The sequence below is a fragment of the Podarcis gaigeae genome (assembly GCF_964106915.1).
Source record: "Podarcis gaigeae genome assembly, chromosome: 2".
In the NCBI taxonomy this organism is placed as follows: domain Eukaryota; kingdom Metazoa; phylum Chordata; class Lepidosauria; order Squamata; family Lacertidae; genus Podarcis; species Podarcis gaigeae.
In genome coordinates, this window is record NC_139679.1 from 22,704,511 (window position 1) to 22,720,200 (window position 15,690).

Here is a 15,690-nt window from a genome sequence, read left to right on the forward strand (position 1 = left end):
TTATTTGCATTTATTGGACAAACCTGGAATACTTTAGTCGAAAGCAGTGTCCTGGTGGAAATCAGCTAAATGTCAAGGAAAATCGATCTATGGCAACTGATATCAGCAGTGTTATTTTTGCCAATTTTCCTTAAAAAGTAGCTTTTAAATTTTTAAAACATTTTTAAAACAATAAATTTTATTTTTGAATTTTCTATTTTACATTATCAAACAAATTAAATACATAGACATATAACCCCTTTTGACTTCCTCCCCCCCAATGTGGACTTTAATATAATGATTTTCCCCTCTGCACCTCTTTTATAACTCCATTCTCATAAATCCTTTGTCAATCCATAGTTCAAATTTTTACTACAAGTTTTATGTCAATCCTACCAATGTACGTAATTGTATAAATGTGATCAGTGGTTGGCCTCCACCTTTCGTCCATGCCTTCATTCTTCAAATTCCCTCCATGAGAAAGTTAGGCTAAGGATCAGCGCTACATCTCCCAGTGAAGACAGAGACAAGTTATTTTCGTTCAGCCCAGGGCTGGTCCAAGACTTTTTGGCACCTGAGCCCCTCCCCAGCCAGGGAAGAAAGAGCGTGTGAAGTGCTAACATCAGAAACATGGAAGGAATAAATATATCCACCAGAAAGAGGAGGAGACTAGCAGCATCAATGTTTTAAGCATAATCTTCAAATTCTTCAGGAAAAACCTGTATTGCATCCCTTCCAAAATTTCTCTGATTAAAATAGGAATGTCCTATTCCTCCATAATAATCATTTTATTATTTGCACCCCTCCCATCTGACTGTGTTGCTCCAACATATGTTAAATATATATATGTGTTATATATTTAACATATATAAAGTATAATTAAACATTAAACATTAAAAAAACTTCCCTATACAGGGCTGCTTTCAGATGTTTCCTAAAGGTGGTATAGTTATTTATCTCCTTGGCTCAGGGGTCGCATAACTCCATACCCTCGAATCCCTGTGATGGGGTGAGCTCCCGTTGTTCAGTCCCTGCTCCTGCCAACCTAGCAGTTCGAAAGCACGTCAAAGTGCAAGTAGATAAATAGGTACCGCTCCAGCGGGAAGGTAAACAGCATTTCCGTGCGCTGCTCTGGTTCAACAGAAGTGGCTTAGTCATGCTGGCCACATGACCCAAAAGATGTACGCTGGCTCCCTTGGCCAGTAAAGCGAGATGAGCACCGCAACCCCAGAGTCATCCACGACTGGACTTAACGGTCAGGGGTCCTTTACCTTTAAGGAAAAGTGAGATATTCCAGGATCAAATCAGAAACTACTTCTGTAAATTCACAACTATCGCTGGAAAATAGGACACGTGGAAGGTCTGCTATTGTTGTGGTTTCCCAAACAGCTTATGGGGAAATCTAATGCTCTTGATTTTCCCATTCATCTTCCTTTTTACTAAACCCCTCGTTTTTGTCTAGTCAAATGTGACTTTTATACTTCCTGGGCAATTATCCCCTCATGTTGAACAACACTTGCATCCCACTGACTGCATCCTAGGGCAGAGTCATTTAGGGTAGAAATTTTACTTCTTTGTCATGCCTGGAACACACATCTACCCAATCTCATAGCCTCCAACATTTCTCTGATGAAAATCAGGACGTCCTCTTTAATAATAATAATAATAATACCTCACCCATTTGACTGGGTTGCCCTAGCCACTCTGGGCGGCTTCTAACATTATATATATAACTTTAAACAATAAAAAAACTTCGCTATACCGGGCTGCCTTCTCTAAGGGTTGTATAGTTACTGATCTCCTTGGCTTGGGGGTCGCATAACTCCATACACTCCAACATTTCTCTAATGAAAATAGGGACGTCTTAAGGAAAAGCGGGACATTCCAGGATCAAATCAGAAACCAGGACGGCTTCTGTAAATCCAGGATTGTCCCTGGAAAATAGGCTCTGCAGTCTATGTGAAGGAAGGGAAGATGGATGTAAGAAGGAGAAAGCAAAGAGGCAGCTGTTAAAAATATCATCTAACCCAGACATAGCCAACCCCACATATGGCTAACTGGAGTCCGTCCAATGATGCTTTTGTATTTATGCAGATACAGCTGCAGCAGAAGCTGAAGGAGGCAGCAGTCATTAATGTAATCCATTCAGATTCGCCCTTGCTGGAGTATCCTGCTGTCTGGAAGAAACCATTTGGCAGGAGTTTGCTTTCTCATGCAGAGGCGGCTGAATTCCGAGTTGCAGACTTAGCAACCTGCACCCATCCATTTATTCCGCTGCTTGTTGGGGCTAGAACAAGCGCTGCAAAGGACAGACTGGAAGCTTACTGGCAAAGGACAAAAATAAAGCAGAACTGTTTTGACACTCAGAGGAGTCCTGCAGGCCTCATTCCTAACCTACAAACTCATTGATGTACTTTTGTAGCAATACAGAAAAGACTGCTGTACAATCTACAGAGCAGCAGTGTACAGCTCCAAAAGCATATTTTGGAAATGCAGGTTTTAATTCCAGCTCAATCACGGCATGTAATAAACACTTGTACTTTCTCATTCTAATATGCAACTTCTGTATGTAGTTAGTCAACAGCTTCTGAGACAGCCTTCAGAACCGATCTCAGCACATCTTCTTTGCTCCATTTCCCCACTTTTTCTAGAGTCACCTTTTAGCCATTTTTATTTGATTCGTTTTTCTAGGGTGGCTGGTGTCTTTATAGCAACAGGGCATAGCTGGGGAGTTAAATGCTAGCAACTGAGATTTATCCCCCACCTACTCACCAAGACGAAGTTCTGTATCTTGTAGCCCTGGCAGGGCTTACTTTGTCAACAGAAAGAGCTTGCGTATGGCTTTACGGAACAAAACAGGCATGCAAAATAAAATCCATGCAGTGGCGTAGCGTGGGGGGTGCAGGGGGGGCCGGCCGCACCGGGCGCAACATCTGGGGGGGCGCTCCGGAGTCGCCGAAGAGCCTCGGGCGCAGGCTGTAGCAGAGCCCCATGTCTCGCGGAACTGACGAGCTGTGCGCGCGTCCGGGCTGAAGGCGTCCGGCAGGCAGTGGCTCTCAGCGCTCACCACGGTCCCCTCACAGCCCCACCACTGCAGCGGCAGGGCCATGTTGCATTTTCCTCGCCTCTCTGCCCTCCTCCCCCACCGGGCAAGCGGCGTCGTTTGGGCGGCAGCGCCAGCGGCAACTCGCCTCAGATCACCTGACACGGACCCGCCGCCACCGCCGTGGCTACCTTACCGTAAATACCCCAGCCCAGGCAGCAGCAAAAAGAAGCTGGCAGCGGCAGCAGGTTAGGGGCGCAAATTACTTGCCTTGCCCCGGGTGCTGACAACTCACGCTACGCCGCTGAACCCATGTGCTACTGTAGTGGGAGGGGAGATGGCATGTTGCCCATGCACCTCCTTATGAAACAGCCAGGGCCGTCTTACCCATAGGCACTAGGGGTGCGGGGCACCCAGGTGCCAGGCTCCCAGGGGAGTAACCAAAGAAAACCCCGTGTGGCAAAGAGAGCGTCAGCAATGTCTAGGCAACACAATGACCATATACATATGTAATAGACAATCTTTACAGAATTCCTTCAAACCGTAACAAGTACAAAACGAAATCTTTAGTCTCAAAGTCTCTGAAAACCTTTAAACGAAGCAAGGTGCCAAACTTTGTACGATGAAAGGACAAGCTGTGAAGCTTTGTGTATTCAGCAATTATGATGTCCAACACTGAACAGTGATTCCAGATATTGACTACTGTTTCGTAGAATTCTTCGTCAGCATGGTTGGAGGATATAGAATTGCTTCATAAACTGAAAATGAAATTTTACAGACGATCATATTTGCTCTAGTGTGCTCCAGTGGTGAAATGTTAGAACCATCAAAAAGGTGATCAAAATATCACAAACCTTACCACCACCCAAATGCTGCAAAACCGGTGTATCTAGATATAATGAGATTCAAATTTGCCCTTTCACAGAGAGTTGAAGCTCCTCCCTCCAATTTAATAAAGATTGCAGTGAAGGCCAAGCAATCTGGTGCATTTCGTTACAAAGGCAATGCTTACAAATCCATAAAGCCACATAATGTAAAGAACGGTCAAGAATATCTATGGGGCTTGTTGCATTGGGGGTGGTCAATCTTAGCAACCAGTCAAAAGTTAAGGAGAACATGGACTAAGGTCAAAGGTCCATCAGCAAACTCCTATTTCTCTTTGCTAGTCAATATACAATATACAGTGGCGCTGTGGGTTAAACTACAGAGCCTAGGACTTGCCAATCATAAGGTCGGTAGTTCAAATCCCCGTGACGGGGTGAGCTCCCGTTGCTAGGTCCCTGCTTCTGCCAACCTAGCAGTTCGAAAGCATGTCAAAGTGCAAGTAGATAAATAGGTACCGCTCCGGTGGGAAAGTAAACGGCGTTTCCGTGCGCTGTTCTGGTTTGCCAGAAGCAGCTTAGTCATGCTGGCCACATGACCCGGAAGCTGTACGCCGGCTCCCTTGGCCAATAAAGCGAGATGAGCACTGCAACCCCAGAGTCGGTCATGACTGGACCTAATGGTCAGGGAGGGGTCCCTTTACGTTTACCTTTATACAGTGGTACCTCAAGTTAAGAACGTAATTTGTTCCGGAGTCCGTTCTTAACCTGAAACTGTTCTTAACTTGAAGCACCACTTTAGCTAATGGGGCTTCCGCTGCCGCTGCCCGATTTCTGTTCTCATTCTGAAGCAAAGTTCTTAATCTGAGGTAATATTTCTGGGTTAGCAGAGTCTGTAACCTGCGGCGTCTGTAACCTGAAGTACCACTGTAATTTATTTGATACCATTTTAAAGATGTTACTTTGAAGCAGGCCAGAGGAATCTTGTTGATGCAATGGCCAAGTTTCTCAGTATGAAATCCGTAAACAGGAAAGTGGAGTCATGCACCCCAGCCGGAGAAAAGATTTTACAACAGAATTGCTAAAGTGCTGCAAATATATAGGTCAGTGCCCTTGCATGCTTCAGTGCACAGCAAATGCCTGTGTTGTCCTGGTGCAAAGACATTCAAGCTTTGCCAACCCTAAGAGCCTGGCCAGTCCAGCTCCACTCATTCAAAAAGCATGCTCTCAGCTGACATCATCTATAGAAGGACCGAGTCCTACAGACCCTTTATGCAACTCTAAAGGACAGGGCACAGACAAATGGTCTCCAATGCTGAATCTTGGACCCAGGCCTACAACTCAGAAGGACAGGGCACGGTTTGTTCTATAAAGAAAGAAACAAGACTGCTTTCAGCTAAACGTTTTGTTTAATGAGTCTAACACAATGGGCAGCAGAAGGCATCCAGGAGGAGACAGGAGTGAGAAGTAGAAAACAAACGGATACAGACAGAAATCAGTATTCTTCGCCCTCGTCATCCCCATCGGCACTGTCTGCCCCCACCTCCTCGTAATCCTTCTCTAGGGCAGCCATGTCCTCCCGGGCCTCCGAGAACTCGCCTTCCTCCATCCCTTCCCCAACGTACCAGTGGACAAAGGCACGCTTGGCATACATCAGGTCAAACTTGTGGTCCAGGCGAGCCCAGGCCTCAGCAATGGCTGTGGTGTTGCTCAGCATGCAGACGGCACGCTGCACTTTGGCCAGGTCGCCCCCGGGGACCACCGTGGGGGGCTGGTAGTTGATACCAACCTTGAAACCGGTGGGGCACCAGTCCACAAACTGGATGCTACGTTTGGTCTTGATGGTGGCAATAGCAGCGTTGACGTCTTTGGGGACGACGTCCCCACGGTACAACAGGCAGCAGGCCATGTATTTACCGTGACGAGGGTCACATTTCACCATCTGGTTGGCCGGCTCAAAGCAAGCGTTGGTGATCTCTGCTACCGTCAGCTGTTCATGGTAAGCTTTCTCAGCTGAGATGACCGGGGCGTAGGTGGCCAGGGGGAAGTGGATTCGGGGATAGGGCACCAGATTGGTCTGGAATTCTGTCAGATCTACATTCAGGGCACCGTCAAATCGCAGGGAGGCCGTGATGGAGGACACAATCTGGCTGATAAGGCGGTTGAGGTTGGTGTAAGTGGGGCGCTCAATGTCCAGGTTCCTGCGGCAAATGTCATAGATGGCCTCGTTGTCTACCATGAAGGCACAGTCGGAGTGCTCCAGGGTGGTGTGGGTGGTCAGGATGGAGTTGTAGGGCTCGACGACAGCTGTGGAGACTTGGGGGGCTGGGTAGATGGAGAACTCCAGCTTGGACTTCTTGCCATAGTCAACGGACAGGCGCTCCATCAGCAAGGAGGTGAACCCAGAGCCGGTGCCCCCACCAAAGCTGTGGAAGACCAGGAAGCCCTGGAGACCTGTGCACTGGTCGGCCTGTTGGAAAGAGAGAGGTTTTAAAAGACCCCAGCTCAAAAGTTTAATTCAGTTTTAACATAAAGTGAAACCTGCAACAAAACATTGCAGTGGGAGGAGTGGGGGGGGTATTTCAGGATCCCCCCTTTGCTATTCCATTCCCCTCTCCCCTCTGATTTTGCATTTTCTCCTCATTCTAGCATCTAGAATTCTATGGACTCTCAGTCCTCACTTATTGTGCTGTTTTTATGACATTAACTGCTCTGACCCCGGCCCCAGCCATGGAGGGTGGGATACAAATAAATTATTATTATTATTATTAGTAGTAGTAGTAGTAGTAGTAGTTTTGGAGGGTCCCCATTTGTTCTTCTTTTAGAGGATTTTGTCTATTCCCGCAAAGCTGGCCATTCCCTCTTGACACGGGCAGTGCTTTTTCTTGCTACAACCATGCTCACATCCGGAACAGAGGAAACGAGAAGGAACATATTAAAGAAATGTCCTTTCTCCATTTATAATGGGTGTTTTTGTGAAATGTCTTTCCTGTGTTGTGTTTAGTAGCTCCTGAATACTTCCTTCCCCCGGTCCCACGGGCAGCAGACATCAACTCACCAGCTTGCGTATCCTGTCGAGGACCAAGTCAATGATCTCCTTGCCAATGGTGTAGTGGCCCCTGGCATAATTGTTGGCCGCATCCTCCTTGCCAGTGATCAGCTGCTCGGGGTGGAAGAGCTGGCGGTAGGTGCCAGTGCGCACCTCATCTGCGGAGAGAAGTGATCCCGAGTGAAATGGTATTTAAGACCATCTGCCCTTGGGGAATCCTATTTGTTGTACACCAGGACAAACACATGCCTAAGGCTTCTGAGGAGATCTGAGTGGCATGCCCACCATATAGGGAAAGCACATGACTTCTCCCAAAAAATCCTGGGAACTCTAGTTTGTCAAGGGTGCTGGGGATGTTGGCTCAGTGAGGGGGAAACTACAGCTGCTATGATTCTTGTGGGTGGGGAAGAAAATGGGCTTTAAATACATGGTAATTTAAATGTCTCCACCCCCATCGTTCAGCCCAGACACTGAGGTCCAGCTCCGAGGGCCTTCTTGGTAGTGGCACCCGCCCTGTAGAATGTCCTCCCATCAGATGCCAAGGAAATAAAAAACCATCTGACTTTTAGAAGACATCTGAAGGCAGCCCTGTTTAGGGAAGTTTTTAATGTTTGATCTTTCATTGTGTTTTCAATATCCTGTTGGAAACCACCCAAAGTGGCTGGGGAGGCCCGACTAGATGGGCGGGGTATAAGTAATATTATATTATATTATATATTATTATTATTATTATTATTATTATTATTATTCATCCCTATTTTCGAATCCTCGCGATGGGGTGAGCTCCCATTGCTTGGTCCCTGCTCCTGCCAACCTAGCAGTTCGAAGTGTCAAACTGCAAGTAGATAAATAGGTACCGCTCTGGCAGGAAGGTAAATGGCATTTCCGTGCACTGCTCTGGTTCACCAGAAGCGGCTTAGCCATGCTGGCCACATGACCCTGAGGCTGTCTGTGGACAAACACTGGCTCCCTCGGCCAATAAAGCGAGATGAGCACTGCAACCCCAGAGTCAGTTGCGACCGGACCTAATGGTCAGGGGTCCCTTTACCTTTTTACCTTTGTTTTCACTGGAGAAATGTTGGAGGGTATTTAAGCCACAGCCCCACCTGTAGCCTGTCCTGTTTGTATGCTCACCAATCACAGTTGGCTCCAAGTCTATGAAAACAGCCCTGGGCACATGCTTTCCAGCTCCCGTCTCACTGAAGAAAGTGTTGAAGGAGTCATCTCCTCCCCCAATGGTCTTGTCGCTGGGCATCTGCCCATCAGGCTGGATGCCATGTTCCAGGCAGTAGAGCTCCCAGCAGGCATTGCCAATCTGGACTCCGGCTTGGCCAACGTGGACGGAGATGCACTCACGCTGTGAAAAGAAGCAGCTATAGTAGTAGCTCCATCAGAAATACAGCTCTCAGGGAGGTTTCGGCTGAAGGACCGGTCACCGCTTGACAATTTCCCCACGTGTCAATCAATTACCACCCGTTCCCATGCAAATTCAAGTTTGCGAAATTAAGCGTGACCTGTTCTTAGAAAACATTAACCATTCCCCCCTCCCCTCCGTGGGCAAGGTACGCTTCATCAGCTTAAACTCATGTGCAAGTCAACCTGTAACTACTTATCCACTAATTCACAGGGTGACTTTGGGCTGCTAATTGCAGCAGCCTCGTTTATCTTCTACTTCAGAAGTGGAGGCTTTTGACTTGCCTCCAGAACTGCAGAGATGAAAGAGCAGTTCTCACAAAGGCTCTAGCCACTGTTTTTGAGCAAATCTTTGCCAGTTAGCTGCTTAGTTGGGCTGCCATCTTTCTAAAAGTAAAAACCAGGACATCCCAAAGGTTGTTGAGTTTTGGTTTTTTTTTACAAAAACACCAACAGTCTTGCCTAAGATCCAGGACAAAGCGCCGGCCGACATCAATTCATCCGCCCCAACATCAATTCCATCTTTGAAATCCCAATGATGTTACAAGTGTAAGATACATTGCAAGTGTCATGTCTTTTGCTACTTGTAATGTGGCAGATATTACGGACAAAATGGAGAGATATAAAATATGGATTATGAAATAATATGCAGTTGAAAAGGTTAACAATTGGACCCATGGAGGGGAAGGTGGAAAATTCTAAATATGGATATGTATTTTATATTGTTATAATTCTATATTTGTAAAACCAAATAAACTTTATTTCAATAAAAGAAGTTCTGATAATGTCCTGGGAAAACCAGACGTATGGCAGCCCTGGTTACTAACAGGCTGTTGTGTAATTTTCATGCAACAGAACAGTCCATTCACAAACCCCTATCATTAAGGAAGTCTTCTTGCCCCTTTAGAATTGAAATGCATGTTATTAGAAACTGTGTGCTTACTGATGACTTGTAGAATATTCTGAAGACTCGACAGCACAAAAGCAAAGGCAGCCACAATTCATTGATTTAGAAACAGGATATGTGAAAAATACACTCCTCTCTTAATAAGTGAGATGTTGATATTTGGAGTTCTTTTCAGCAGGGTTGTCATATTTCAAAACAGAGCTTTTTTAAAAAAAAAACACCCCAAAGTTGTTGAGTTTTCCCCCCACAAGATCCTGGACAAAGCACCACATTTTGGAAATTCTCCCTGGAAATATGGCAGCCCTATTTTCAGAAGAATGACGTTCTCACTTCATGCTTCTGTTTGACCGTTGGTAATAGAGACACATGACAGCTTTTGCAACTAACAGCATCTGCCAATCTGAAGAGAATTCAAAATGGAATTCCTACAGCTTCAACTGATATGCCTTGCCTTTCACCTTTGAAACAGGAATAATAATAATAATAATAATAATAATAATAATAATAATAATAATTTATTATTTGTACCCCGCCCATCTGGCTGGGTTTCCCCAGCCACTCTGGGCGGCTTCCACAGGGACCAAAAACACACTAAAATGTCACACATTAAAAACTTCCCTGAACAGGGCTGCCTTAAGATGTCTTCTGAATGTCAGGTAGTTGTTTATTGCTTTGACATCTGATGGGGGTGGAGACGCTCCTTCAGGTATACTGGACCGAGGCCGTTTAGGGATTTAAAGGTCAGCACCAACACTTTGAATTGTGCTCGGAAACATACTGGGAGCCAATGTAGGTCTTTCAAGTGTTATATGGTCTCGGCGGCCGCTCCCAGTCACCAGTCTAGCTGCTGCATTCTGGAAGGTCACCTTCAAAGGTAGCCCCACATAGAGCGCATTGCAGTAGTCCAAGCGAGAGGTAACCAGGGCATGCACCACTCTGGCGAGACGGTCCGTGGGCAGGTAGGGTCTCAGCCTGCGTACCAAGTGGAGTTGGTAGACAGCTGCCCTGGATACAGAATTGACCTGCGCCTCCATGGACAGCTGTGAGTCCAAAATGACTCCCAGGCTGCGCACCTGCTCCTTCAGGGGCACAGTTACCCTATTCAGGACCAGGGAGTCCTCCACACCAACCCGCCCCCTGTCCCCCAAAAACAGTACTTCTGTCTTGTCAGGATTCAACCTCAATGGAAGACTTCCCCATCTCCACAAACATTCCAGATTAAAATGTTGTCCCTTTCTTGGTGCCTGAATAGCAGTCTACTGGATGGGCAATGTTAGCAGTGCTCATTCCAAGTATTCTTTAATCCTCAAATCTGGAGTTCTTCACCATACAGACTTGTAGTATAAATAGTCAGAGGAATTGGTTAGGGTGAATTTCATTTCTGAAGGCCATTTTGAAGTCATTAATCCTATTTAGAGGTTTAAATGAGCAGCACAACTTCAATGAGCTCAGCAGTTTCTAAAAAAATTTTTTAGCAAAATGTATCTGCCACTTGACTTTTAAAAGAAACACATCAAATTCGTTCATAGAACCTCAAAGCAGTTTACACAGCTGGCCTTTGTTTAGGGGTAAGTATGCCCCAATTAATCCTTTGGACCCCATATGACTAGCATCCACAGTCTATATTTGGTCTTTCAAGGGAAAGGTACAAACCTCAAGACAACCAGCAGTAAAGTTTTTGCAACAGATTGTTTAAAAGAAAAAGAACATTCAGAGGCATTCTGTGTTTTTGCTAAAGACAAGAATTTCAAGGCTATACTAACCCTTATCCTGGAATCCTTTTCGCTTAATAATCCCATGTAAATATGCACAAGATGGCAGTTTTAACTCCAGAGGAATGCAGTGGACGTCACTCAAGGAGACATTAAGTAGGATTGTGTAGCCAGTGTGAGAAACAAGACGGATAGGCCAGAGGAAATTCAACTATGGTAGCAATTTGTGAATTGTTCATGCAAAGCAGAACATGTTTTGCATTCTGTCCTTGTTTGAAGACAATGTGCCTCTATTTCCCGGCCTTAAAAGCTTAGAAGGTTTTGTGTATAGATTATTCAAGTTATGGTTTGTACTCCTTAAATAATGTTGTTGATAAAGATTTTTCTGTCTTGTTTCCTCCCCCCCCTTTTTTTCTGTTCCCGAGCTGAGTTTTTTAAATCTTTTTTCAATGTTTCACATTATATCCTTTTGCATTGCTATCTTAAGGTAAAGGTAAAGGTACCCCTGCCCGTACGGGCCAGTCTTGCCAGACTCTGGGGTTGTGCGCCCATCTCACTTAAGAGGCCAGGGGCCAGCGCTGTCCGAAGACACTTCCGGGTCACGTGGCCAGCGTGACATCGCTGCTCTGGCGAGCCAGAGCTGCACACGGAAACGCCGTTTACCTTCCCGCCAGTAAGCGGTCCCTATTTATCTACTTGCACCCGGGGGTGCTTTCGAACTGCTAGGTTGGCAGGCGCTGGGACCGAGCAACGGGAGTGCACCCCGCAGCGGGGATTCGAACCACCGACCTTTTGATCGGCAAGTCCTAGGCGCTGAGGCTTTAACCCACAGCGCCACCCGCGTTGCTATCTTACGTATCTTTTATTTACTTTTTTTTTGTAAACTTCGGAAATGTATTGAAATAAAAAATAAAAAATAAACAAATGACCAAAAAAAAAAACAATAACACCCACTCACAAACAAATGCTATAATTTATTTATTACATTAATGGCTATCCCTGCCATCAACTATATTCTAAGATTAACTGTGTTACATTTATGGCACCTTCAATTTGAGCCTGTTCTGCTTCCATTCTTTTAATAATATGCACAGGGAGATGCCCGACTGTAACAGCCACAATGCAGGCCCTCTGCTCAGAGCTCTTCCCTTGATGAAAAAAGAAAAAAGGCAAGGCCTGAATATTATAGGGGAGCTCGAGTTCAAGGGAGTTGTGGTTCCTAGTCTGTAATGCTTGCTTCCTCAGGAGTGCCCATCTTCTAATCTAGATGCTAATGGGTAGATGTTTCGAAACCAACTATTTTGAATTCCTAACTAGATTAGGCTTGCTGTAGCTGGTTGTTTGCAGTGGAGGCAGTATTCAGCAACAGCTGAAAACAGAAGAGAAGGCTACCCACATGACAGATCCAAAGCAGGGTGGGGCTTACCTGCCCCCACCGCGAATATTTTATTGAAGTTGGCATCCCTCCTTCAGATGTATATAAACTTTATGAAGTAAATAAATCACTACTTGCTGAGCAGCCTCATACATTTTTTATTGATGCTGCAACTGCATCTTGAGTGCTTTACTACATCCCTTTTCGATTATAAAAATTCTACCTTCCATTGTCCTTCCTTGACTCTGGCTGTATGTGCCACACCTTCCAGCATATGTTAAAAGAAGTTTCGTCCTTTTCACCAGCAGCTGGGCATCATGCAATGCCGCAGAAAGCCCCTTAGAATAATAATTTATTATTTGTACCCCGCCCATCTGGCTGGGTTTCCCCAGCCACTCTGGGCGGCTTCCAACAAAGATTAAAAATACATCAAAATGTCACACATTAAAAACTTCCCTGAACAGGGCTGCCTTCAGAAGTTTTCTAAATGTCAGGTAGTTGTTTATCTCTTTGACATATGATAGGAGGGCGTTCCACAGGTTTGGGCGCCACTACCGAGAAGGCCCTCTGCCTGGTTTCCTGTAGCTTTGCTTCTCGCAGTGAGGGAACTGCCAGAAGGCCCTCAGTGCTGGACCTCAGTGTCCGGGCTGTACGAAGGGGGTGGAGACGCTCCTTCAGGTATACTGGGCTGAGGCCGTTTAGGGCATCTCTTTGCAAGAGCAGCTGGCAAGTCCAAACTTGGCCACTTTCGCTTTCAAGATGCTACCCAAGCCCAAAGGAGCTTGCCTTTTAAGTCTTACCCAAACAGCTTCGGCTGGCACTTTTGCAGTGGGCATTTGGAAACAGAGCGGTTTTTAGAGAGCTGTGATTTGGAGAAGCTCTCTGGTTAACAGCACTTCCTTCTTTTAACCAATAGCCAAAATAAGCAAGCACAAGTTTGGTTCTTCGACAGGCCCCTTCCACCACATTCTCGGCACCCTGCTTGTGTAGATCTTTTGAACCCTGATGCGTTAAGCGTCTTAGCATGCCGTGTCCAAAGTCAAGAAGGGAGATGGTGCCAGGAAGCTGTCATTCGGAGCTTAAGAGGGTCACGTCCTGCCGCTGAGCATTGCAAAAGCAAGATAACCGCACAGTCTGGAGGATTTTGGAAAGAGCTTATTTGCAGATCCACGGAAACCCATTTCTCAGAATGAGTAAAGGGAGGCTTCTAGCAACCCCTCCCTGTTTCTCGCACATACTATTATCCTCCTGGGCCTGCCTTGTTGCTCCTTGACTACCCATGAAACATGCTTCTGGCTTATCTCCTACCAGGCTCTACAGAGCTGCAAGAGAGCAACAAATACACTCCAAGCCCTTTCCCCCAGGATTATCAGTATCCAGCGCCTGACTCAGGCAGAGAAGGCACCTCATGTCAGCTAAATCGAGATTCAGAAAGGTTCCCCAGAGCCGGGTTCGCCCATTGGGTGGGAGTGGATGTCTATTATTATTATTATTATTATTATTATTATTATTATTATACAGTACATGAGGAAGCTGGCAACAGAGCTACGCATCCTGCCCACATACCTAAACCTCAGAGCATTATTTTGCTCACCCCACCCCTGGCCTGCGGGAAAGAGCCTGGATGCGGCTCCTCAAGACATCAGCCCAGCAGACACGTGTCTGCGCGTTACGAGTAGCACGTCCTGCACGCAAGTGCTCTTCCCTCGATTTTTTTGTTTCCCTAAGCGCTGCGCCCCATCGCAGGAGTCAGAGAAAAGCTCCAGCGCAGCCGATGGGGCCAGGGGCCATCTCCCGAGGGGAAGGGAAGGGCGACTCGACGCCACACCACCCCATTCACACGAGATCTCAACCTGGCGCCCTTCAGCCGCACCCATGACCGGCTTACCCGCTACACACGTGTTCCGGGAGACCCAGCTGGCTGCCAACACGCGCAGGACACGGTGCCAACGCCCTGGAGTGCCCGAGCACCCACAAAATTCCCCACGAAGGGGCCAGGCACCCACAAACTTCGGTGCCAGGGCTGTGCATGCTGCATTGCACCCACGGGCCCAGCTGACACTCCCGGGGCACAGTCCTGCGCGCCTTCCCAAGACCCACGAGGAAACACGCATTGCGCTTTAAGCAGCCTTGTTTTCCCTTTCCCAAAGCACCAAAATCCCCAGAACCGAAGCCGAGGTGAGGCTACAGGAGCATCCGACCCACGACTTACCATGTTTCCCGGCAGGCAGGATAGAGACCAAACAGATAAAGGAGAAAGAGAAGGCTGAGAAACGGGATGAGCTCCGCCTTCCTCACGAATCGACCCGTTCAGGGAGTCGCCAGTGAGCAAAAACTTCTTCCCAACTTCAGCACTTTGCCGAGGGCGGGGGGGGGGGCCTTTTACTTTTATAAGGCGTGAGTGACGTAGGCAACGGGGCGGGGCTTCGTGGCTGGAACAGAAGAGGGGAGAGGGAGGCGCACCGCCCCCGCTCTGACCCCTGATTGGCACGTTCGAATTCCCCGAAAGGGGAAGGCGGGGACGAGCGAGCGCAGAAGTCGAACCCAGAGCTTGACCCGAGCTAAAGGCGCTTTCCACCTCCACGAAACAGAGTTGGGGTGCCAACTTGAATAAAATGTGCGGGGGGTGGGGCCAAGCAGGTAAGCCCCGCCCCGCGCAATCGATCACAAGACACAAACACACACCCATGGCAATGCCCACCAACTCTTTTTTGGGGGGGGGGTGTTAGCCCCCTCAAATATTTTATATGGGGTGGGGGGAAAGACCCTCAGCCCCACGCTTCCCATGCCTGCAAATGAAAGCATGTCTTACTTGAAAGTTAATTCCATCTTAAATAACAGGACTTATTCTTATCTGAGCCAGCTCTTCCTGCCTGTGGTTCTGGAGGGATGCGTTGGGCCATGACTGAAGCATTGGACTGAGCACAAAGACTTGATTGTCGTCCTGTACTTCCCACAGATCTTCCTACTATTATCATAAAGGTAAAGGGACCCCTGATCATTAGGTCCAGTCGTGGCCGACTCTGGGGTTGCGGCACTCATCTCGCTTTATTGGCCGAGGGAGCCGGCGTACAGCTTCTGGGTCATGTGGCCAACATGACTAAGCCACTTCTGGCGAGCCAGAGCAGCACACGGAAACGCCGTTTACCTTCCCGCCGGAGTGGTACCTATTTATCTACTTGCACTTTGACGTGCTTTCGAACTGCTAGGTTGGCAGGAGCAGGGACCAAGCAATGGGAGCTCACCCCGTTGCGAGGATTCGAACTGCCGACCTTCTGATTGGCAAGCCCACAGCATGTCTTACTTGAAAGTTAATTCCATCTTAAATAACAGGACTTATTCTTATCTAAGAAAGCTCTTCCTGCCTGTGATTCTTGAGGGATGTGTTGGG

At 47.1% G+C, this 15,690-nt stretch overlaps 1 protein-coding gene across 1 annotated transcript; it reads right to left on the reverse strand.

Annotated features, from left to right (window-relative positions):
• Window positions 1-5,233: 5,233 nt before the first annotated feature.
• Window positions 5,234-14,667, reverse strand: LOC310839189 (tubulin alpha-1C chain). Its single transcript, XM_083727664.1, has 4 exons — window positions 14,512-14,667; window positions 8,027-8,249; window positions 6,902-7,050; window positions 5,234-6,313 (listed from the first exon to the last, which is right to left on the reverse strand). The coding sequence occupies exons 1-4, from the start codon at window positions 14,512-14,514 to the stop codon at window positions 5,339-5,341; spliced, it is 1,350 nt and encodes a 449-aa protein (XP_083583790.1). The 5' UTR covers window positions 14,515-14,667; the 3' UTR covers window positions 5,234-5,338.
• Window positions 14,668-15,690: the final 1,023 nt, after the last annotated feature.

Bases quoted from the DNA above. Each gene is read 5' to 3' on its own strand.
- LOC310839189 (XM_083727664.1), bottom strand. The intron at 7,051-8,026 runs GTGAGCATACAA...TTCTCTCCGCAG, and splicing joins CTTGGAGCCAACTGTGATTG to ATGAGGTGCGCACTGGCACC. The intron at 6,314-6,901 runs GTGAGTTGATGT...TCTTTCCAACAG, and splicing joins TCGACAGGATACGCAAGCTG to GCCGACCAGTGCACAGGTCT.